This window comes from Folsomia candida, unplaced genomic scaffold, assembly GCF_002217175.1.
Source record: "Folsomia candida strain VU population unplaced genomic scaffold, ASM221717v1 Fcan01_Sc045, whole genome shotgun sequence".
Lineage (NCBI taxonomy): Eukaryota > Metazoa > Arthropoda > Collembola > Entomobryomorpha > Isotomidae > Folsomia > Folsomia candida.
In genome coordinates, this window is record NW_019091237.1 from 191,400 (window position 1) to 215,205 (window position 23,806).

Below are 23,806 nucleotides of genomic sequence, written 5' to 3' on the forward strand. Positions count from 1 at the left end.
GGATTTAATTAAAAATTGTCACCCATCGAATGACACTTGTGACGCTTAATTTTGTCAAGTACTTCCACAACAAGTTATGCACTTCAACTTTGCATGTTGTGTAAAAGAATAAAAAACTAGCAAGTTCATCCACGCGATCTGAGTGGACTGCATGGTCAAGGGCAACACGCTCAATGTATATTTTTAACACGTAATACTGAAGAACAGAGGTCGAGGTGACCCATACTCGAAAAATTCTCGGAATTCGGCACCTTTGATTCCACTCTGACAATTGCAAAGTTGTCATGTCACAACAAAGTGGGGACAAAATAAGCGTCAATTTTTAATTAAGGTGTGAATAACCACCGATTTGACACCTGTCAAATATCTTTGTGATTAATTGAATTTGCCGACAAATTTATGGAATGATTAGCACCCTTGTGCATTGACCGGAATTGGTCATAACATTCTCTTAATTTCCCATAATTGAACCCTTGTCGAATTCAATTTTTGAAAATAATTGCGATTTAATTGAAATTAATGATCATTTAAATATGAAAAAAAGTTTAACTGCTTGTTGGAAATGAATGAGCGTGCAAACATTTTGAGTAAAGGTGATTTTAGTTGTAACGAAAACTCTAATATCTTTCCATTCATTTATGAGTAATTTTTGGTTTGAAATTTTGTAAAATTTGGAAATTTGGAAAATGAATGTCACATGATCCCGATTACTTTTAGAATGATGTGGAAATTGATAATGAGAAAATATTCTGAATTACGATATGCTTAGCAAAGTCTCAACATTATGAACATGTTCCAAATAAAATGTCTTAGAACCAGTGTATTATTCACAAAAATTTCGAAATAGTATCAGAAATTTGAGACCCATGCTGAGAAAGATTATGTGCAATGAAATAAATATAAAATTTAAAAAAATAGGATCAAATTTTGGAAATATTTTGATACATTGGCTGGTGTATTTCGCCCATTTCAAAATGTAAATTTAGATGAAGTTAGATCATGCATTTGTAAATTTAGAGGTGACCCATACCATACTTGAAAAATGCTCTGAAGAGTTCCTGGAAAATTTGTGTATACAATTTTGCATGTTATGTAAAAAAAAAAAAAAACATGTTACAAGTTCATCCATGCAATCTGCGTGGACTGGTCAAGGGCAAGGCGCTAAATGTATATTTTTAATAAGTAATACTGAAGAACTGAGGTCGAGGTGACCCACTTGGAGAATTCGGCGCCTTTGATTCCACTCTGACAAGTGCAAAGTTGTCATGTCACATCAAAGTGGGCACTCCATTTTTAATTAGCGTGTCAACAACCACCGATTTGAAGGAGATTGACACCTGTCTAATATTTCTCTGATTGATCGAATTTGCCGACAAATTCGCAGAATCTTGTGGAGTGGGTGCCCGTGATTGATTGACATCTGCGTCGCAATTACGTAATTGCTCGTGCCCGAAAATGCATAATGTTTATAAATAAATCCATAGATAGCAAAGATGGTGAGGACTTATGCATGTATGCAAATATGTATCAAGTGGCGAATGTAAATTTGTTTGCAAATTTTGGTGCGTGCGGTTTTTCTAAAAATCCAGAAATAATTTTTTTTGGTCTATCCAATATTTCAAATTTGTTTGCAAATTTGGGTAGTCTTTTTTTAATTGCTCAAATACTAATAATTTTTTTTTTTACAAATTTCACTATTACATTTTTATGAAGTGGGTTCTGCAAAAATTGCTTAAATGGTTGCAAATATATTTTTATTTTTATTTTTATGAAGCTTGTTCCATAAAAAATGGCAAATTTCCAACTTTTATTTCCGAAATTTCATCATTTTAACAATTACGTTTGATTTATCATAACTTGCCAAATAAAAATATGCTAATTCACTTTCGTATTCACATTTCTGTTTTACGAGCACCCCGCCCTGAGTCCGTCCGTAGCTCGGAAATCCAAATTTTTATGTTAGAATTGTATGAAGTGTGTTCCATGAAAGTTGTCAAATTTCAAACGTTTATTTTGAAAATTTCTTCATTTTAAGAATTACATTTTATTCATCATAAATTGCCAAATAACGATATCTTAATTTGCATCGCATTCACGTTTCTGTTTTACTAGCATCCCGCCCTAAATCCGTCCGTAGCTCGGAAATCCGTTGAAAATGCGACGGATCCCTTAAACTTTCCTCGAACCGGGGTTAGGACAATGTTTTGATCCGTTAAACTGATGTCGAGCCCTTCTTCCTGCAATATTACGAAGAGAGCCCTTGGCGTGACTCCCTTGGCGGAATAGACGCCTCTCGCCACATAGTTGACTTCCACCTGCTCCTGAACGTTTATCGTGGAACAGACCGTAATCCAGGAGTTGGGCGGGATGACGATCGTCTAGGAAATGCAAATTTTATTGTGAAAATTTGTTAAACTTTAGGCCTATTTTGTTCAATGGGCGTACTCACGACCATACCATACCTGTTCACCTTCATTCATTTGACTGACTGATTATGATAGTAAATATAAATGAATGAATCTCCTGTGATTTGAATGAAAATGAGTGAAGGATTCCGTCATTTCAGATGAATGACTGTGAATGAAAGGATTTCTCACTCATATAATTTTTCAACATATGAACCGAAATAATAAATGAAGTGCGATGAAGTGAAGGGAATTGGATTTGAACGAAAATTACTGAATGTGAATGAAAATCTTCAGTATGAAATTGGGATGACTGACTTTTGAATGAAAACTAAATTTTTGAACAGGTACATATGTTATAGTGTGTAAAATAGGAATTTTCGAACATTTATCTCATCGTTTTACACTCAAAATTTGCAAATTCTGTTGCGATGTATGTACATGAGATGAGGTTGTTGATTTTGCAAAAAATTTTGCAAATTCATATGCTAAACTTTTGCAAACAAATTATTTAAATACCTTATTAATCGTAAGTGTGGTTTCTGTAATTTCAATTTTTTCCACCTCGATCCCTTCCGTGAATGATTGTTCGATTTTGACGGTTGTTTTTGATCCCAAAAAGCTCGGAAACCCGACACTTTTTGAAGCCGAGGCTGTATACTTGCTGACCTTGAAGTCACTACTGATCGGAAATTGAAAAGTTTCCGTAACTTTTCGAGAATGCGACACCCTTTGGGTGACATGGGCATTCGCATCATTTCTGAAATGTTCTACGGACACGGAATTTACGACTGGGGCAGAGTTATCCGGAGGGTCAAAGACGAATTCATCCATGTCGAGGTGCAGACCTGTAGTGGGTTAAGGTGCTATTGGATGATGGGTGTCATAAATTCATAATCTCATTCCACCCAAATTCAGCATTTTTGCATAAATGCAAATTTTTTCAAATTGCATTAATTTCATGCGTTTTGAGGTAAATGCAAATTTTTATTAAGTTAATTTTTGCAATTCGCTACCAAACGATGAACTTGAGAATTAATTAGCGAATTAATTGTTGATGAAATTTATTTTGAAAATGTGGCAAATTAATTAGGATTTTTGTTTCAACTGGATAGTTTTTTAGCAACAAAATTAACTCTACGTTGAGCAGAATTCATGTGAAAACTCAAAATTGATGCAATTTTAAAAGTTTGCATTTAATTAGGGGTAGCGTATAGCCACGTGACTGTCATAAATGTCGTGTCGTATTTATTGACCAACTATCTGCCATATATGTCAAGGTTTAAAAATATAAAATATCTCGCAAATATGGCATTTATGACACGACGAATTGGGGTAAGATGAAACATCTATGACATATAAACTCGTCACCCTGTAGCACCTTAAGGTATTAAAAGTTTATCCCAGATTGGAAAATTGAGACATTTTTCACCACATGACATTTATGATATGACAAATTGGGGTAAGATGAAACATCTACAAACTCGTCACCCTATGACACCTTAAGGTAGTCTATTGACAAAATCGAGACATTTCTCACCTCCCGTCGAGCTGCTGAGTATCTGATAATTTCTGAACGTTGTAACCTCATTATCCACGACAATTTCAATCGAATCGTTATTCTTGAGTTCTCCCGGGTACCACAAGTCCGATTTGGCGGGTGCTCGGGCCACAAACGTGGGCACGTCGGGGTCCACTCGAACATCCAACCCGGACGCGGACGGGGACCATTTCACTTCGCAAGAATTCGGGTTATCCAACACCTCAAAGGTCGTAATGTCTCGAACGATGATGGGTTTGCAGGAAGAATCGGAATCTCGGTAGAAAAATTCGGCCACGTTTTCCTCCCTGTTGTACCAGCCCAGGATGGTTCTGGAATTCATGAATTATGTATGTTAGAAACAAAGAGCGGATATATATTTATGAAAAAAATCGTCAAAGTATTTAAGGAATAATATGAAACCAAACCTATTAAAATAAGAATTTTCAAATAAGTTCTATTTTGAAAATACTCTGGATTTTTTGAAGGTCGAATTTCTTCCAGCAAAATACAATTTCGGTTAATATTTACTAAATATATAAAAACACTTAAATCATTTAAAAATGTTTTCATTCCATAAAGCATTTGTACATATATTTGAAAATCCGAAAATATGTAGCAATAGGTAAAAAACGATACGTATTTTCGAAATATTTACAAACATTAAGACATAAATTTTTTGTCAAAATTCGTATTTCTAGATAGTGGATTTTTTTGAGCAAAAGGATTTCGCGTCGTTGAAATATTAACAAAAATGTATTTTACATACATTTTTCTGTATTTTTTAATTATGTAAAAGATGTACATATTTTTTAAATAATAGCAGAAATATTTCTAAGAGAAAATCTAGAAATATATATTTCAAAATATGAAATGAAATTGAAATTTTTCTGATCTATCAAAATTAACGAACCCACCCACAAATTTTGTCCCGGGGTCGTTATCAAATGAAAACTTGAAAATAAATACATATCCACCCTCTGATTATAAAGTATAAAAACCATTTCAGATAAATCTACTACCGTTTTTCGTAATCGTGAAGGTACGCCCGTGCCACGTAAATTTTGCCGGAATGCGACGCAATTGCCGTGCTGGGAGGGAAGTCGCCGGTTGAAGCTTCCACCCATCGGAGGGAACACGGCAGCCGATTTTCGAACCCGGCCGTAAGCCAGGCAAAATTTAAAATCAGGTTTACGAAAAAGGTAAAAAGTAGGATAAGTTTCGCCATTTTCAAGTATGATTCTCTACTCTTGGAGTTTCATGCATTAAAACAAGTTCAGTTTGTTGTGCATGAGATTTACTTATGATAATAAAAAGTATGGAATTGATTAGCCAGCAACTTGACCAGGGCAGCATTGAAATTCTGCGAGATACAGAAGGTTGACAGAAGTATTAGTTCATTTTAGCGGCATTAATTTATGCAAAATATATTTATGTTAATTAAAACGGCATACATGTATATTCTACAAAAGAATGTATTTTTGAAAAATGTATCTAGGCCCCCCCTCCCCCTTTAACATGTTTCACAAATCACTACGATAATGCCCGATATCATTCAAGCCTTAGACCCACCCCCGTCCCCTCTCTCGCGTTACATAATTTTAGGTTTTTTTGAGAAACAGGTTTGTTTCGTTTTTTTAATCATAACAGAAAAATGATTGTTTACATTTTTAATTAAACAAATCGTAACCAGTCTAATCGACTGAATGCGACTAACACTTCGATACGGGTGAATTGAAATTGAAAACAAGATACAATTGTAATAATTTTTAAACAAAAATTTATTTAAAATAAAAAAAAAACTATAAAATGAAGGCTATGGGTTCCATTGGAATTTTTGAAAGCTTTGCAATGTTTTTTATAAAAAATACACCGATGTAAAAAAATGCAAATAAGTATGCACGCTATTATCATAGGTCCATAGCCTTCCATGTCTTGCTTACGAGAAGTAAGAAAAACCAGTGTAAAAATGTTTTATGGATGGTGATACGTTACGTGCGCACCGTAATGTGTGTAGATGTTTGTGTTTTTATCAATACGCATTAAAAAAGTACCGAATACTTCTGACAACCAGGTGTATGTAGGAATTTCATCCAACTTATCAAACCAATTACACTGAACACCTTTCTATTTACGGGTTCCAATTGATTTGATTGAGATCATTCACTCGTGAAGAATCGTTCCACATAATTTACAAAAAAACTCATAAAAATGAGGAATATTTCGTACCTCGCCCTCACCCTTCTGTATCTCCAAGTCCCCACAACATTCAGTGCGATACCCTGCCCCTTAATTTGGCAGGGACACTTCGGCTCCGAAAAAATGCCGGAAAATCCCATCGGACCGATTGCCGGGGCCCCGGACACGGCTCAGTTTGCCTCCCGGGTTTGGAACGCGGAATACCACGGGGGGTGGATGCAAAAATCGGTGTCGTACTATCCCCTCGACGCGACCAGAGCAGCCTCGTCCGGAGATTATGAACTGCTCACCAATCCAAACGAGTGTTTGATCAAGTGGGTCGATAATTCCGAGCAGGCGCCAGAAGACGCGGATAAGTTGACGCCGATTGACGCCACGGGAAGCAAAGTCGTGGGGAGAGCGTTGATCGGAAATTCTATCCATTTTGGCGAAGTGGTTGGCGGTGTTTTGCTCGTGTCCACGGGTGGTACGAGTACGACACGGTTGACAAGGTAGGAAAGATAAGTGGGTGGGGGAGGAGTGAAAGGTTTGTTCCTTAGAATGGAGGTGTCCCAGCGTACCCGATCCGATTTTGGGCAAATTAGTGTGAATCGATGACAAATTTGATTAGTATGGAATTTGCGAAGACCCGATCTCCGAATGGGCACGTTTGGCAGAGAGATGTTTACATCCAAAGAGGAGAAAACGCGCAGTAAAGGTGACAAATGTTACAATTTCCAAATTTCCTAAGCGTTTTTCTCCTCTCCGGATGCAAATATCTCGGCCAAACGTGCCCATTAGGGGGTCGTGCCTTTCGAAAATTTCAACCTAATCAAATTTGCCATCGATTGAAACTAATTTGTCAAAAACCAGAGAGCAAACGCTGTGAGATCTCCATACTAAATTTGAACCATCAAACGAGGATAAAGCGCACCCCAAAGTTGACAAATTTACACTTTCCATATGTATTTACTGGGCGTTTTTTCCTCTCTACATGCAAATATTTTTGCAAAATGCGCCCATTGACAGAGTTTTAAATTTTACAAATGACAAGTTACAAAATTTAATCAAGTTTACTAACGTTCCCCCATCCTAAATTTCCTAAAAAAACTTACAAAAATTCCCCTCCCCCACAGATACCAACTCCTCCACAGCTACTCGAGCGGGCTTCACCTCGAGCTGAAACATTTCACCCTGCTAAACGACGCCGTCACTGGTCGGATCGATGTCCTCGGACAGGACGAGATTTACAACCTGAGCGACCACGCCGAACTCCGGCAGTGGATCCGCGTCGCTAAAAAGGTCACCGAGGAGACCACCATCGCCCAGGAAAGGTACAGCCGAAGCCTGACCACGCTCAGGGTCACCTTGGACTTCAGCGTCTCCATCGGCTTGGGGGACGTATTGCCAAGCATTGACGTCCCGATTGGTGGGGTGGGATTCATGGTTGGATGGGAAGAGGGGGAATATAAGAATCAAACTGTTACGCATGGGTCAGAGCGGGAATTAGATTTATTAAGGGAGGTAAGTAATAAGGGAGGTTTTCCAGCGTATGCTCTCAAATTTTTGGCAAATTAGTTTCAATCGATAACAAATTTGATTAGTATGCAATTTGCGAGAGACCCGATCTCCCAAAGGGCACGTTTCGCCTAGATATTTGCATCCCAAGAGGAGAAAAACGCTCCGGAAAGTCGACAAATCTTATACTTTCCAAATTTACTGCGAGTTTTCTCCTCTTCGGATGCAAATATCTCGGTCAAACGTGCCCATTGAGAGATCGTGCCTTTCCCAAATTTCATGCTGCTTAAATTTGTTATCGATTCACACTAATTTGCCAAAAATCGGAGCGCACCCGCTGGCAGACCTCCATTGTGAGTTTGTCTCAATTTCTTTAAAGCAAATTCTGACTATAGGTGATCGTTCCACCCGCCACTAGCGTCCTTGCGACCTCCCAAATCGTAATGATTGACAATTTTCAATCCGATTACGAAGCGATTGGTGAATACTCCGCGCCGGGTTTGACATCCTCTCAAATTGCGCGGATTTTACTGCTTGACGGCATAACCGGAGAGGAAGATCGCGTCCTGAACACCGTCACTGCCCAAGTTCGTGGCACCATTGGCGGCACGTTGGCGACATTTAATGAGTTTAATATTAAACAAATTTTCTAAAATGAAAAGCTGCGTGATAAATAAATACAGTATTTCAAGCAGTTTCAATTTATTAACTAGTTTTATTTTCGAATAATATGATACGAAATTTTATTAAAAATGTGTCGAAACCGGGCATAATCCGGTTAAAAACATTTAGCGATGACTCAAAATCCACACATTTTTAATCATTTCTCTTCTCAGGGAATTTATTTTAAAATTCTGGATGACAAATTTGTAGATCAGGTTATCGCCAATTTTTTAAAAATATTCACTCCAGATTTTGACACTTTTTGAAGGAGATCTCAAGTTGAAGAAACCTTTAGAAAAATTGAAACTCATAGAAACTCGCTCAAAAAACTCAACGCCATTCCATCAATCACCTCACCGACTACAAATTTGCACTCCAGAATTTTAAAATAAATTCCCACCGGCGAAAAATGATTAACAATTTGGCAATTTTAACAATTTTGGTGGTCACAAATTTTATTTAAGGATTAAACAATACACATATTTGACAGGATTATGCATGCATTTCATTCCAAATTATTCAAAACCACACGGAACACCGCCATCCTCGTACGGCTTGGCGAAAAATCTCGTCGTGACGAACATGTCGGCATCGATGTCCCCTCCGTTCTCGATGACGACCGTGTTTCCTACGATGCGTCCCCCCGTGATGCCATCTTCTTCGAGGTGCGCCCTCACGTCCTGCCCAGTCAGCCCGGGGGCGCTGTAGACGTCTTCGGAGGAGTACTCCGCTCGAAAGTCCTTCACCTTGATGACAATGGAACACGCTTGCACGACGCTATGGGGCTCCACCGTGATTTCACGCCCCACAGAAATCTCCTTCGTTACCGCTTTGTGCATCGTGTTACTTTTGAATCCACCTGGATAAAAGAGCCCAGAATAAAATTTGAATTTCCACTTTTCTGCAGAAATTTGGCACAGAAATTATGCAGAAATTTGACCCAATTTTTTGCAGAAAAGCGTTATGCAGAGCGATTTCTGCGATCCAGTAATTCCAGGGTCGGAATATCATGTGCTGAACTACTACCATACTTGTTCACTTTCATTCATTTGACTGATTATGACAGTGAATGAAAATGAAACTACCGTCATTTGAATAAAAATGATTGAAAGATTCCTTCATTTCAGATGAATGACTGTGAATGAAGGATTTCTCACTCGATTCATGTTTCACCCTATGCTTAATACATTGGGCGAAGTAAGAAATGAAGTCAGATGAAGTGAAATGTAATGAATGTGAATGAAATCTTTAGTCAGATGACTGACTTTTGAATGAAACCTAAATTTTTTGACAAGTATGTATGGCAGAACTCGCCTATAAATGTTTTTTTTGTAAAATTTTAGTCACATGTGTAACTCCCAATTCTTTCAATAAACCCGCCTAGTTCAAATAAATACTAATGATCCCACAACTATTAATGGGCGTTACCTTCATCATTTTCGTCATTAATATCCAGTCCAACGTCTATATTTAGTCCGATTGGGCCCGCGATAGGGATCGGGATGCTGAGCTTGGCCTGAAGGCTGAATCTACTCCCGGAATACCAAGATGACCACGTTTTGACGGTAACACTCTCATAAGAGCGCGTCTTATGTTCGATGGTTTGCTTGACCACTGCAGGAGAAAAGTTGAGGATATCTTCCATCCCGATAAGCTGATAGGTCGGGACGATCGGGGGATATGTCAACTTCATCTTTCCAACGCTTAACCGGAGTCCGGGTAGAAATGAGGTGAGGTACTGAGGAGTGAATTATTTTATGCGCCAAATTAATTTTTATCGCCCAACCAAAATTTATTTTCCTCCAAGCAAAAGCAATAATTTTCGCAATATTTTGAAATTTATTTTTTTAATCCAACCAAGATGTAAAATAATACAACTAAATAAATATCAATAATACAAAAGGTTTGCTCTTAAATTGTGAAATTTCTTGTGTTGTTTTTAATATTTTTACTTCCTGAAGCTAATTATTCTTCTAGATATTTAAATATTAAATTATCTGCTTGTATTATTTTATATTTTGGTTGGATTAAAAAATTGATTCGTTGCAAATTTTGAATTTGCAAAAATTGTAGCTTTTGATTGGGCGGTTATACTGGCACCCTTATTTTAGGTCATAATTTGGCAAACTATCTATTTTCCTCATTTATACTACCAAAAAATGCAATTTATCCCCACTCAAATTTCGCCTAAGTAATACTCACCTGAAAGTCCACCTCCATCCGGACCACTTCCAACCCCTCCGTTACAATGACCCCCATCTCTTCCTCCTCGACAAAACCCGCGATCAACTTCCCCCCGTGACTCGCCCGAGCCACCGAAAGGTCCCCAACTTTCACCCCGAACGCTTTATCTGGCTCGATTTCCCAAGCCAACGAGCACGAGTGGGGGTTTGCCAAGAGTTCGAACGACGTCAATGCCACGCCCCCCGTTCCGTTCGGGAATAAACCGTATTGCAGACTGGTCGGGAAGTTCCCGACGACCAGACGGCCCCCAACCGAGGCGCGGACGACGTAATTGTCCGGGTGCAGGATGGACGTCGCGACGGCAGTGGGGAGACTACTGACGCCCGTGACCCGTAACCATGTCAGGGGGCAGGGAATCTTCTTCGCGTCCCCGGAGGAATGGGACGCCACGAGTAACAAGGCGGTTATCAGGTAGCGCATGATTTAGAAAATGATGGACTAGCTTTTTTACTGTGTTCTGTACTAATTGGGAATTAATAACGAAATACGTGCGTATCATGAATGATAGACCTCTCGATCCATTTGGAGATGAGTAAGATTAGATATGGACAGTGGCCGCGGAAGCCGTGGGGACATGTGGGGACATTGACATTGTAGGATATTAGGGGGGAAGGGCCGGGTTTATAATATAAGATGGGGAGATGATTACGTGGACATCGAACAATCGTGGGGACAATGTCCCCTCAAGCTTCCGCGGCCACTGGATATGGATGGATGGATATGAAGAGTAATTACGAATTAACGTGCATATTATACCCTTGGAGGCAAGATTAGACGAAATAAATTTTCTTTGTTGAATCATTTTAAGCAAAAATTTGTTACGACGAGATATCATGTTTTGTAATTTATTCTGGAAATATTAGTTGGATTTGTATGCTAAAAAGTTAGTTACGACAGGTTTTTAGCGACAAAGTTTAATTTATTCGGTAAATAATTGCATATTTTTCCCTCATTCATGCAGTAATTCTTTGACTTTGCGTTTTAAGGTGTCAATTTCCTCCTTGCTGGCACGCCCGGAACGTCGCATTTTGTTCAATTCGTTGATTGATTTCTGAATTGTGTCACAACCTTCGGGAATGTTTGGGGAATCTTTTGCGAAAACGACAAGTTTTGTCCGCATGGGTGACTCAACTGTAATAAATATTTAGAGTTAGAAGGATCATAATCACCTGCTTTAGTGGCGGTCTCCCAGCGTATGCGATCCGATTTTGAGCAAATTAGTGTCAATTGATGACAAATTTGATTAGTATGAAATTTGCGAAAGACGCGATCTCCCAATGGGCACGTTTGGCCCAGATATTTGCATCCGAAGAGGAGAAAATGCACCTTAAATTCGACAAATTTGTATACTTTTCAAATTGACTACGCGTTTTCTCCTCTTTAGATGCAAATATTTCCGTCAAACGTACCCATTTATCTTTTGCAAATTTCATGTTAATCAAATTTGTGCTTGATTGATACTAGTTTTACCAAGATATTTGCATCCGAAGAGGAGAAAAAGCGCAGTAAATTTGGAAGGAGTAAAATTTGTCGACTTTAAGGTGCGTTTTCTCCTCTTCGGATGCAAATATCTCGGCCAAACGTGCCCATTGGGAGATCGCGTCTTTCGCAAATTGCATACTATCAAATTTGTGGCATCAAATTTGTGGTCAAAATATATTTCCAGTTTGAAATTCACTTACTGGAAAAATTCCCAGAAATATTGACAAAGATGTGGGTCCCGTTTCTTCCCCGAATCTCGGAAACGTCGTACCCCTCAGCTCTAAGGATGCCTTCCACGTAGGTCGAACTTCTCCCCTTGATGCCGTAAACACCTTCTCCCGTGTACGGCATGTCGAGCGACTTTGCGGAGAAGAGGACCGAGCAGGCGTGCACCGAAGTCAACGGCGGGACAATAATTGTCCTCGACGACTTGACCGTTTCCTCCTTCTCGTTGACGATGTTGCTCATACGGCCGGACGCGATATCGTGTCTGTTCTGCCATTCCGCATTTATCTCGAGGGGTCCTGTTCATTTGGAAAAAAATTAGTTTAAGGTGCTGCTGGATGCCATTAAGTTTCATCTCACACTACCCCGTCTTAAGGCTACTGTGGATGACGCGTTGACGCGTTAATCTCACTTTAACCCTATCCAATTTCTAAACTTGAATCAATTCCATGAATTTTTAGATAAATGAAACTTTTGATATTTTAATCTAAAGCTAATTTTTGGTAGTATAAATAAGTCGATTTGGAAAAAAATAGCAAATTCGTTTCTCATTTTTTCACTGTAAATTTTCTCAAAAATGAATGAATTAATTTTAAAAAAATCAAATAATTAATCTGAAATGAATGAATTAAAAATGAATGAAGTTAATTCTTTTAATCGACTTGTTTGTCAAAAATTATCTTTAAATTAAAATATTAAGAGTTCCATTTATCTCAAAACTCATGGAATTGATTCATTTTTAGAAATTTTTAAATAGAAACATGAACAAAGGTTGAGTGAGACTAAAATCTCTATGACGAAGATATGCACCCGTAAGACAAGCAAAACAAATTATAGGATTGACTAATCACCTAAGCTCACACCGATGCTGAATGTGGTGACGGTGGATTGTGCGAAAGATCGCGATTCTGAAATCTCATGCCGAATTATGACGGTCTTCTCATGGGAGACGATATGTTCGAGAACGGCAGGGCTTTGGTTTTCAATCTGCATATAAATCGCCAATTATACACGTGACACCCATACCTGTTCACTTTCATTCATTTGAGTGATTATGATGGTGAGTGATAGTGAATGAAAATGAATTTCCTGTGATTTGAATGAAAATGACTGAAGGATTTCATCATTTCAGATGAATGACTGTGAATGAAAGATTTCTCACTCATTTCATTTTTCACCCTATGCTTAATACATGGGACGAAGGAAGAAATGAAGTCAGATGAAGTGAAGTGAAATGAATTTGAACGAAAATAACTGAATGTGAATGAAAATCTTCAGTCAGAAATTGGGACGACTGACTTTTGAATGAAAACTGAATTTTTGAACAGGTATGGTGACACCATGGTTTGAACTGTGATAATTACACTTTGTGATTTAGGTGTGATTTGTGTAATTTTTTAATATCCAGTGATTTGTGTGATATTACTGCGGGGAAAGTGAAACTAGTTAAAAATACATATATTCTAGGAGGAAACTAAATTGGGATTTAGATTCACGAAATTTTGTGCATTAGTCTATTCTACTTGTGCCGATTATGAGAAAGTTGCATTTTGCATATGAATCATACATATGATCATACAGTATGATCATCATGTTAAGGTTCCCATGGATGACGCGTTGGCGCGCAATCTCACTCTGCCCCTACCCAATGTATTCAAATGCAATTTCTAAATCGAATCAACTCCATAAGTTTTGAGATAAATGCAACTTTTGATATTTTAATCTAAAGCTATTTTTGGTACTACAAACAAGTCGATTTGAAAAAAAATTAGAAAATTCGTTTGCCAATTTTTCACAATAAATTTCTTCGAAAATGAATTTTTTAATTTTTTTCAAATCGACTTGTTTGTTTGTAGTACCAAAAATTAGCTTTAGATTAAAATATCAAAAGTTGCATTTATCTCAAAACTCATGGAGTTGATTCGATTTTAGAAATTTCATTTGAATACATTGGATAGGGGCAGAGTGAGATTACGCGCCGACGCGTCATCCATGGGAACCTTAAGGATGAAAGTTTCTCAAAAAACGGTTTGCATGTATATGAAAATGGGCAGAATCTGAACGTAAAGCTTGTCTAAATCTATTCGCGAATTAAAAAAAACTCCTAACAATCACCTTTTTCACAGAAATCGCATAAAATCAGGCATGATTTTCCAAACCCTGCTGGAAATTTGGATACTGTATAATATATATTTTTTTACCAAATCCGTTCCCATAAAATCTGGAATCTCTTCCTCCAGTTTATCCACAAATTTCAAATTTTTCACCGTCAGTCTCAAATTCTCGGTTGATTTGAGGGCCTCGCACGCCAAAAAGTCTGTCTTAGCTTGATCCGTTTCAGGGTCGACGGCATGGAAGAAATTTATGTCTCCGGTGACCAAAGTGCCAGCTACGATCTTGCCCCCTGATTTCCGCATGGCCACGTATCTGTTAGATTCAAGGTGGAGGGCAAACCTAAACGGAAAAAATTACAATTAGTTTAGTTAATTTAATAATTAATGCAGGACTCGATGACTTATCGGCACATTTTTAAGCATTTCTTCTCCGCTCTGGGAATTTATTTTAAAATTCTGGACGAAAAATTTGTACTTAGGGAGTTGATTAATGGAATGGGGATAAGTTTTTTTTAGCCAGTTTCGATGATTTCTAATGTTTCTGAAGACTTCTTAAACTTGAGATCTCCTCCTTCAAAAAGTGTCAAAATCTGGAGTGTACATTTCCAAGAAATTTACAACTCCCTGCTCTACAAATTTATCGTCCACAATTTTATAATAAATTCCCACAACCGACAAATAATTAAAAATGTATTCATTATAAAGATTTGATAATGAGTTTTCGAGTCCCACGTTAAATTAGTAATTAATCAATTATTCTTACAATGGAGGTCTCCCAACGTATGCTCACAGAGTTGGACCAAACTAGTGTCAATCGATCACAAATATAATTAGTATGAAATTTGCAAATGGAACTATCTGCCAATTCGCAGGTTTGGCGGAGATATTTGCATAAAAAGAGGAGAAAACGCACCAAAAGGCTGGCATATTTTTCATTTTCCAAATTTCCTGCGCATTTTTCTCCTCTTTTTATACAAATATCTTCGCCAAACCTGCGCATTGGCAGATAGTTCCATTTGCAAATTTCATACTAATTATATTTGTGATCGATTGACGCTAGTTTCGTCCAAATCTGTGAGCATACGTTGGGAGACCTCCATTGTTAGTTATTAATTAATTGTTACTGGTAATTACTCTGGTTCTTCAATCTCTCCAAAGGCATCCATCCACCCGATCGCACAATCGTTCGGGTTGACCAGCAAGTCGAAACTTTTCAGGGTGACTTTCCCCCAGGCCAAGGGGTGCACGAAGGAGGCCTCTTTCGTGTCGTTGTTCGCCGTCCCGGCGGCGTACTTGCGCCCAAAGATGAATCCAAAGAGGTGCGTCATTCTCGCCACGAAGAGGGGGCCGTCCAGCTGCACCGCGTCGGGGGGGAACTCTTCCCCGGCGATGTACGGCTTCCAAGAAAGTTGACATTGGGACAGCTTCGTCTGCGCGGAGGAGGACCTTATCTGCAGATAAGTTAGGGTAAGGATGATCCAAGCCAATTTGAAGGAAGGCATATTGGCGTAAATAAGTGGGGGTAATTTTATGATAAGTGAATACTGGACGGTGCAAATTCTGGACAAGGAATGAATCCGAGGTGACGGAGAGAGTTGGAATTGCTGATCAAGTGGTTACATATTATCGGAAAGTGTGTAGATAAGTGATTCGTGGTGGAATGGGAAGTTTTATACATATCATAGTTTTATTTTCGTGTAAAATTGTAATATTTTCATAATTTTGGGCGCATATTATGCCTAAAATTTAACGAATTTTAATATGTAGTATGCACTATGTATATAAATTTATGTACATCTTCCCGTAATCAAGATGACACATATATTTGCCAATTAAGAAATTTACTATGCATGTCGTATATGAACATATTTGTGTATATGTACACGCAGACATGCATTACATACATATGTACATATGTATGTAGGTACCTGTGTATTAACGAGATTTTGATTTTCGAATTTTTTGCATAACACTTAAACATTCAGGGTGGGTAATGTAATGTTTTCATGCAAAAATTAACCCCAGACGAGAAATTAACAGGTATAATTTCCTGTAGGTTTTTATCCAGTTTATAAATACATATGTACACAATTACAAATGTGGTGAAGTTGCGTACGTATGCACTCCGTGCTGGTATAGATTTGGGAATAACTTCCTAATAGTTTGTTTCCGAGTGGTATACAAATTTTCATTACCACAACGGTATACTTGATTACTACGCGGTAATACCAGTTATTACCGTGTCGGTGATGATTCAATACGATTTCCCTAATCCTAAGAGTGTACATACATATTTAGTAGAGTGTAGATATACAGATATTGTATGTATGTATAATATGTATATATTCATTACGTGGATAAACCCCACCTTAGAAATTCGGTATTAAACTAATATCAAGCGGTATTCATATTCATATATATACAAATCTACGGAAGTGGTACATATATTCCTATATCTTAATGGGTTGTATGTAGTAGTGTATCTCCTGTCTTGTGGAGAGGTCGATAGCTATAATATTTACCATAGCCATGGCAAATTTATACGTCCGCGTATAATTTTATTACCAAAAATTACATGTAAAGTTTCTCTTCGCATTTTTTAATAACCAAAAAAGAACAGATTTATACTAAATCTATCTAAATCTCGAACACACAAAATTAAGATCCCTCGGCCCCACATGTATCGCCGTACTCGTCACAAACCTCCCCGTCAAAACCCCCCTGATCACCTCCCCCTTCACCGTGTACGGATCCACCACCTCCACCCACGGCCTCCCCAGCACCCCCAACACCTCCACGATATCCTCCGCCCTCAACAAACCCTCCCCCGACTTATAATAAATCTCCCCACTGTACAAAACCCCCACTCCCCCCGCCCCCAAAATATTCGCATAGGAACACGCCTCCATACTCACTTCCGCCAAATTCGTCCCCGTCCTCGCCGCCGGGATAAAAGTCGCCACCGCGGAAACGTTTCTAATCCGGGTATAAGTAACCTTATCATGTCCGTCGAGCACCCGGGTCGCGAAATTTACTTCGGACGAGCCAAAAAACGGGTCAAATTGGACACTCAACCCGGTTATTCCGGCCCAGCTGTGGACATCTTCGGTTAAACTGAAGCGCTCTAGGAGGCCCTTTTTGTGCTCAATGTTATAACTCGGGAGCCCCGGCGCGCCCAGGGCGGCCGTCCCGCCGGCCACGAATAAACCCTCGTGCCCGATTGTTTCCCGGGTAGTGTCCGAATTTCGGAGGGTGGACGTGGTAAAGACGAGTTTCTTAAGTTCCGCGTCTAACGGGTGGTATTGAGAGGTGAGGATTTCATAGGTGGGCGAATCCTGGGGGAGGAGGGGGTCCCGGGAGGAGGAGAATAGGACCGAGGCGTGGGCAGGGTTTAGATATCCGCACATGGTTTGCCATCCGGAAGGGTCGAGGGCCCTTGCCACGAGGAAATTTGTGGGACCGGCGTTGACCTCGACGGGGTGGGAGGGGATGGATCCGAGCGAGCCGGGGATCCAGGTTAGCGAGCAGTGCGGGGGGACGAGGAGGACTTGGTAGGAGGGGGAGGTTATGACAAGGTTCGAGCCAACGTTGGCGTAGATGGCGCCTTTATCGGGTATGACCCGCCCTGAAAAAATTAATATGTATTTAAGTGGAATAACTCCTTCATTTATTTTTTAATGGCACCCGACACTTCTTCAATGTCTTTAATTGTAAACTTTTTTAAATGAAATGCATTTCTTGCTTGAGTTTCGAGATAACTGTAAACTTTTCATACTTTAATGTAAACTTAATTTTTGATACCACGATACTATCGATTTGGAAAATAAAACACCTAATTCATTTTTGACATGAGAAAATTCGTACTGCATTTGCCATTTTCTACATAATTGCATTTTACAGGTCGTCCATAAATTGCGCCACGCGATAGGGAGGAGGGGGGTCTATAAGGGTCAAATGATTTCGTGTCTATGTTAAAGGGGGGAGGGGTCGCGAAAATCGCTATTTTACCATTACTTAATTTATAGACGGCCCCTTAGTCACAAAACCTATGGAGTTGATACATACAACCGCAGAAATTTGCATTTAAAGACATTGCATACGGGTAGAGCGAGATTAAAAACTCCATGACACGTCAGAGTCAATTTTATCAATCGTCAGAGTCAATTCAATTTCTGAAAATTTCAGACCTTAATTTCAGAAATATGCTTACATACCTCCATACCATCCCCCGTTATGAAACACTTTTCCAACAAATTCTCCAGTACCGGCGGCACATTCCAACGCATTTTCCGGCAGTTTGACGCCAAGACTGCTGGGAAACCAGGACACGAGGCACGACACGTTGGGTCCTTTACCAAGGACGATGGGAATAGAACGTAGAAATATTAAAGGGTAAAAGAGGTGGTGGAAAGACATGTCGAATTTATACATTAATTTGCAATAGTACAAAAAAGAGTGCAAAAAAATGCTTGCGATAAAGTTGTACAAGCGAGACTAACATATATAAAATCGAGTTTGGGAAGTACACGGCCGTATCAAATCCTCCAAATCCTCCATCCTGTAAAGGACGGATTAACAAGTTTATTTATGGGATAATGATAAGATAACTAGATAAATACAGTATGCAAAAAAAACGACGCATACTTTACAAAATTACAAAGTTATTAACAAAATTTCCTACTTATTTTTTTACAAAATTCGGAATAAGAAAAGGATTTTAATTAGCGAATCCGTAATATCGTTAAGATTTATGGATTAAATCAATCAAAATGCTACCCAAAGTAAAATTCCATATTTCAATCGTGGAAAAACTAATACTGAAAATCCTATTATTTTGCAAAATTCAATACATTTGAAAACACACCGGTTCACTTTCATTCATTTGCCTTATTATGATAGTGAATGAAAATGAATTTCCCGCCATTTGAATGAAAATGACCGAAGGATTCCGTCATTTCAGATGAATGACTGTGAATGAAAGATTTCTCACTAATTTCATTTTTCATCCTATGCTTAATACATGGAGCGTAATAAGAAATGAAGCCCGATGAAGTGAAATGAAATGAAATGAATTTAAACGAAAATGACTTAATTTTAATAAAAATTTTCACTCAGAAATCGAGTCTACTGAAATTTGAATGAAAACTAAATTTTTGCACAGGTATGTTTGAAAACTGGGCTCCGTAATCAAGAATTCTTATCCAAAATAATTTGTTGACTTATTTCCAGCAATATTTGACCCAATTTAGAGACAAGAATCAAAAATTGTAAAAAGATTACATTCGTACATTTAACTTTTTTGCACACTGTACACATTACATATTTTACAACCTATAATAATCAGAAATAATTCCACATATTCATATGAAAGATCATCTCTATTTGCACATTTACAGAAGCAACTCAAATTTAGTCGGAATAACAATGTTATTTTTGTCGATTTTTATATTTCTACAATTATTTTGTCTCATAAATTGCAAAGGTCCGTCCCTGTACTGTCCCCCTGAATGGGTAGTTCATGGGAGCGGTGACATTCCTGAGGACGCGGAAATGTGCAGTCTTGGTGGGGGAGAGTATATCGGGAGGACATTTCAGAACGGGGAGTGGGTTGCAGGTACATAAATATCGATAAAAAATCTCTATTTCGAACCAGGCTTCGGAAAGCGCAGGCTTTTAATAAAAAACAATAACCACCCTAATGGGTTTTGATGGGTTTTGATAGGGTTTGAAAGGTTTTACCTAATAAACTAAACAAAAAAATATTGCAACTATTACAAATACAATTCTACTCATATGCAAATCCTCAATCCTCCTTGCCCATAATAGAAATTGTATCGGTTCGGAAATTAGTTTTTTTGTACATTCTTAGAAAACTGGTATTAAATCATGGCCAACCGGAGTACATATCAAATCAAATCATATGTGACTTTACCGGCACTAGTATTAACGGGAATTGCCGTTCCGTAATGTTGTAGCGTGGTAATGAAAAATTTACCACTCAGGAACAATTTACTGCCAATCCGGTAGGAAATTAGTACCAAATCAACACCAGTAATGTGAGTCACATTATGTGACTACCAGATTGTTAACAGTGTAGGACTGGATGTTGTCCATTGTTTTCCCATATATGTCTGTCTGTTCATTGTCCTAGTGAAAAAACTTCGTGTAACGTATGCACATACATAGTTTATACGTCACGTGGCTAGAAAAGTGGCGCATGTTTCTTGTAGTTTCTTGCACCTCGCACTTCTTGCGTGGCTTGTTTTGCAGTGCGAGAAATGCAAGAAACGAAACACTTGGTAAGAGTGACCGCTTTCAAGAAATAACGAGAAAAAGAAAGTGGTTTCTTGCAGGTAAATATTTCTACCTGGGAGAAATGCAAGGCGAAAGAACCTTCTCCCCCACGTGGCTACATGGAGCCTATTTCTGACACCTCACATTTCTTGCGCTTTTTGGTTTACAGAAATGTAGCAAACCCGCATGAAACCACACGTGAATTGATTTTGCACACGTTTCTTTACCCAGCTCGTATCATCCCGTCCCTCGGAATGGCCTACACCCCCGTGGGAAACACCGTAGTGGAAACGGAAGCCTACCAAACGCTTATCTTCCCCCCTTACTGCATCACAAAATGGGTCCCCTCCCCCCTCATCAGTACCCTTTCCCACACCGCCGTCTCCGTTAACGACCCCTCCCGAACCAACTTCATCGGCCGCGTGGAGGCCACCCACGTGTCGCCCGACGAAGGTCAAGCATTCTGCGGAAATACCGAAATCACCTCAAATTCCTTGCATTACATATCCCCCTCCCTACAAACTATCCGAAGTACCCCCCACTTCGAAATCCTGACCAGTTCGAAACCCCCCCTCCACGCAATCCTGCACGGATTCACCTTCAATCTCCAATTCCTTACGAACACTTCCCTAAAAAACGAGCTTATCCATTCGGAAACCTTGGAACTTAACGGAATCCTGGGAACTTCCCGGTTTAACGTGACCCACTCCAAGATAACCTCGGAAGAATTCATCTTATCCGAAAACGGTCTCGATTTCACCGGACTTTCCCACGTGGACGTGTCCTTCCACAATTTCAATGGCGGGGACGCCGTTCACTTCCACGTGGACGAAGTGCGCGACTGGGAGGTGCGGATTGTTGCGAAAATTCCGCGAAAAATTGAGGCCTCCGCGAGCTACGAGATAACCCGGGTTGGCGCGCAGACCTTGGCGTTGGTCCAGGCCTGTTCGACCGTCGGGATTTTGCAGGATGTCGAAATCCCGTACACGGCGGAGGTGTGGTATTGGTCCCCTGGGTTGGACGCGGGGCAGGTGGAGGTCATGTTGGACGAGGTGGGACGGACCTACGTGGGGAGGGAGGAGGATTGTTACGTCGTCGGGGAAATTGCGGGGGGGTTAAGTGGAAGATTAGTTTTTGGAACGAGGATTAATTTTGCACAGCCAAACGTGGATTTTCCGTGTGCGCAATTTATGAGCTAGTAAAGGTTAAGGAAACAACGAGATACGTTATGAAATCGGTGATTAATTAACCTCTTTAATGTTTTTAAAAAATCCTGCCAAAATTTGCATGAAGTTAAAGACGAACAATGTTCTTTTTTCACTCAACACAACTAATAATGGAGGTCTCGCAACGTATGCTATCCGATTTTCGCGAAATCAGTGTCAATCGATCGCAAATATAATTAGTATGAAATTTGCAAATGGCACTATGAGCAAGTTCAGCGGAGATATTTGCATAAAACGCGCAATAAATTAGGAAAGTTTAAAACTTGTCGACCTCGTTTTATCCACTTTTTATGCAAATAAATATCTACGCCAAACTGCGTATTGGCAGATCGTATCATTTGCATATTTCATACTATTTAAATTTGCGATCGATTGACACCAATTTGGTCCAAATCGGTGAGTCAACGTTGGGAGACGTCCATTGTAAATATAGGTTTCTTTTATTTTAAAAATTGACACGGTAAATACAAACCATGTTATTTATTTCGGATACAATAGACAATTAGTTATATGTACATATGCCAGTTAATTAGTAACTATTTATTATTTATAGTAGCCAGATTTGTCTCACACTTTTGACCAGGGTTCGCTACCCCGGGTTTTTGTGGGTTGGGGTTTTTGGGGTTTTTGTGGGTTTTTGGGGTTTTTGTGGGTTTTTGGGGTATCAAATCTCCAGAAAAACCCTAATGCTTAATGGGGTTTTTGCGGGTTTTTGTGGGTTTTTGTGGGGTTTTCCGGGGTTTTTGTAGGATTTTGAGGCAGATTGAAACAAAATCCCTTAAACTACAACGTAGATCAATGCTAATTAACTTTTCTGCTTCATCTTGAAATTTTGAAAATTTTAATTTGCGACTCGAATTTCCAAATATCATTGCATATTTCCAGGTTTACATGTCAAACATGAATTTTCGATGTAAAAGTCCAAATCAATGATAACGATTAAAATTGCATGTTAAAATTGTATACTAAATTAGTTTATCTCTAATATATAATTTTAGGAATTCTGGTTCAACCTGCCCCAAAATCTACAAAAACCCACAAAAACCCACAAAAACCCCAAAAACCCCGGAAAAACCCCCGGGGTTGGGTTTTTCTACGAAAACCCCGGGGTTTTCCGAACCCTGCTTTTGACTGGTTATCTGGTTTAGAGACGTTAGTTCTGTTAGGTTTTGTACTTATCTTTGTAGCTAAATATTCACAAATTGTATGAATTTTACACAAAATTGGATGCAGTAAATAAAAAAAATACATTACAACCTGCAAAAAAATTCTTATCGCATTTAACTAATTGTGCACATACACGATTTTAGTTTTCAGAAGTTATTCTATTAAAAACATAAACTTAGGTGTTATGTAAAGAAAGTGGTATGTACACGTGACTCTTATGTATGGAATACCGTGAATATTAAATATGTATGGAATACAAATCATGCTACATATATTATAAATGGATTATGCAAAGTGACCGGAAACCGGCAACCCACAACGTCCGATTTAAGTGTATGATGCACAAATTGACCTTTTATTTGTCTACACGATTTTAATTTTCATTACTCAGAAGTTATTCCAGTTTTAAAAAAGTTATGAGATAATGTGGTTATCTAAAGTGGTTATTTATACCATGTGACTACATATTATGGAATACAAACCATGACCCTTATGGAAAATGAATTATGCAAAGTGACCGGAAACTGTAACCCACAACCTGAGCCCAAATTCCTTGCATTGGTCCAGCGGTGAATTTGTGTCGGTGCATGGAAAAATGGGAGCGACACGCGAGCAGAGTTTTACACAAAAGAGAATGACTTTACTACATACAAATCATCATGGTCAAAACGGTAACAAAAAAATTGGGACAAGTTTACAACATAATAATTCAATTATACAATTTTTATCAGTCGTGCGAGAATAATTATC

The 23,806-nt window shown here is 38.8% G+C and overlaps 6 protein-coding genes across 6 annotated transcripts; 2 read left to right on the forward strand and 4 right to left on the reverse strand.

The window, feature by feature from the left end:
- Positions 1-1,993: 1,993 nt before the first annotated feature.
- On the reverse strand, positions 1,994-5,226 carry LOC110861735. Its single transcript, XM_022110858.2, has 4 exons — positions 4,968-5,226; positions 3,946-4,277; positions 2,925-3,253; positions 1,994-2,378 (listed from the first exon to the last, which is right to left on the reverse strand). Exons 1-4 carry the CDS (start codon positions 5,171-5,173, stop codon positions 2,109-2,111), a joined length of 1,137 nt encoding a protein of 378 aa, XP_021966550.1. The 5' UTR covers positions 5,174-5,226; the 3' UTR covers positions 1,994-2,108.
- An 838-nt stretch (positions 5,227-6,064) lies between these two features.
- LOC110861737 lies at positions 6,065-8,336 on the forward strand. Its single transcript, XM_035845014.1, has 3 exons — positions 6,065-6,635; positions 7,260-7,647; positions 8,037-8,336. The coding sequence occupies exons 1-3, from the start codon at positions 6,157-6,159 to the stop codon at positions 8,292-8,294; spliced, it is 1,125 nt and encodes a 374-aa protein (XP_035700907.1). The 5' UTR covers positions 6,065-6,156; the 3' UTR covers positions 8,295-8,336.
- A 405-nt stretch (positions 8,337-8,741) lies between these two features.
- LOC118433262 lies at positions 8,742-11,003 on the reverse strand. Its single transcript, XM_035845015.1, has 3 exons — positions 10,507-11,003; positions 9,733-10,042; positions 8,742-9,163 (listed from the first exon to the last, which is right to left on the reverse strand). Exons 1-3 carry the CDS (start codon positions 10,966-10,968, stop codon positions 8,820-8,822), a joined length of 1,116 nt encoding a protein of 371 aa, XP_035700908.1. The 5' UTR covers positions 10,969-11,003; the 3' UTR covers positions 8,742-8,819.
- A 359-nt stretch (positions 11,004-11,362) lies between these two features.
- Positions 11,363-15,925, reverse strand: LOC118432853. The gene is made up of 5 exons (XM_035845019.1): positions 15,504-15,925; positions 14,457-14,709; positions 13,107-13,242; positions 12,231-12,554; positions 11,363-11,679 (listed from the first exon to the last, which is right to left on the reverse strand). Exons 1-5 carry the CDS (start codon positions 15,869-15,871, stop codon positions 11,498-11,500), a joined length of 1,263 nt encoding a protein of 420 aa, XP_035700912.1. The 5' UTR covers positions 15,872-15,925; the 3' UTR covers positions 11,363-11,497.
- Positions 15,926-17,002: 1,077 nt separating this feature from the next.
- Positions 17,003-18,854, reverse strand: LOC110861738. Its single transcript, XM_035844946.1, has 2 exons — positions 18,584-18,854; positions 17,003-17,994 (listed from the first exon to the last, which is right to left on the reverse strand). The coding sequence occupies exons 1-2, from the start codon at positions 18,798-18,800 to the stop codon at positions 17,003-17,005; spliced, it is 1,209 nt and encodes a 402-aa protein (XP_035700839.1). The 5' UTR covers positions 18,801-18,854.
- A 918-nt stretch (positions 18,855-19,772) lies between these two features.
- LOC118433255 lies at positions 19,773-22,534 on the forward strand. The gene is made up of 2 exons (XM_035844997.1): positions 19,773-19,983; positions 20,895-22,534. The coding sequence occupies exons 1-2, from the start codon at positions 19,794-19,796 to the stop codon at positions 21,860-21,862; spliced, it is 1,158 nt and encodes a 385-aa protein (XP_035700890.1). The 5' UTR covers positions 19,773-19,793; the 3' UTR covers positions 21,863-22,534.
- Positions 22,535-23,806: the final 1,272 nt, after the last annotated feature.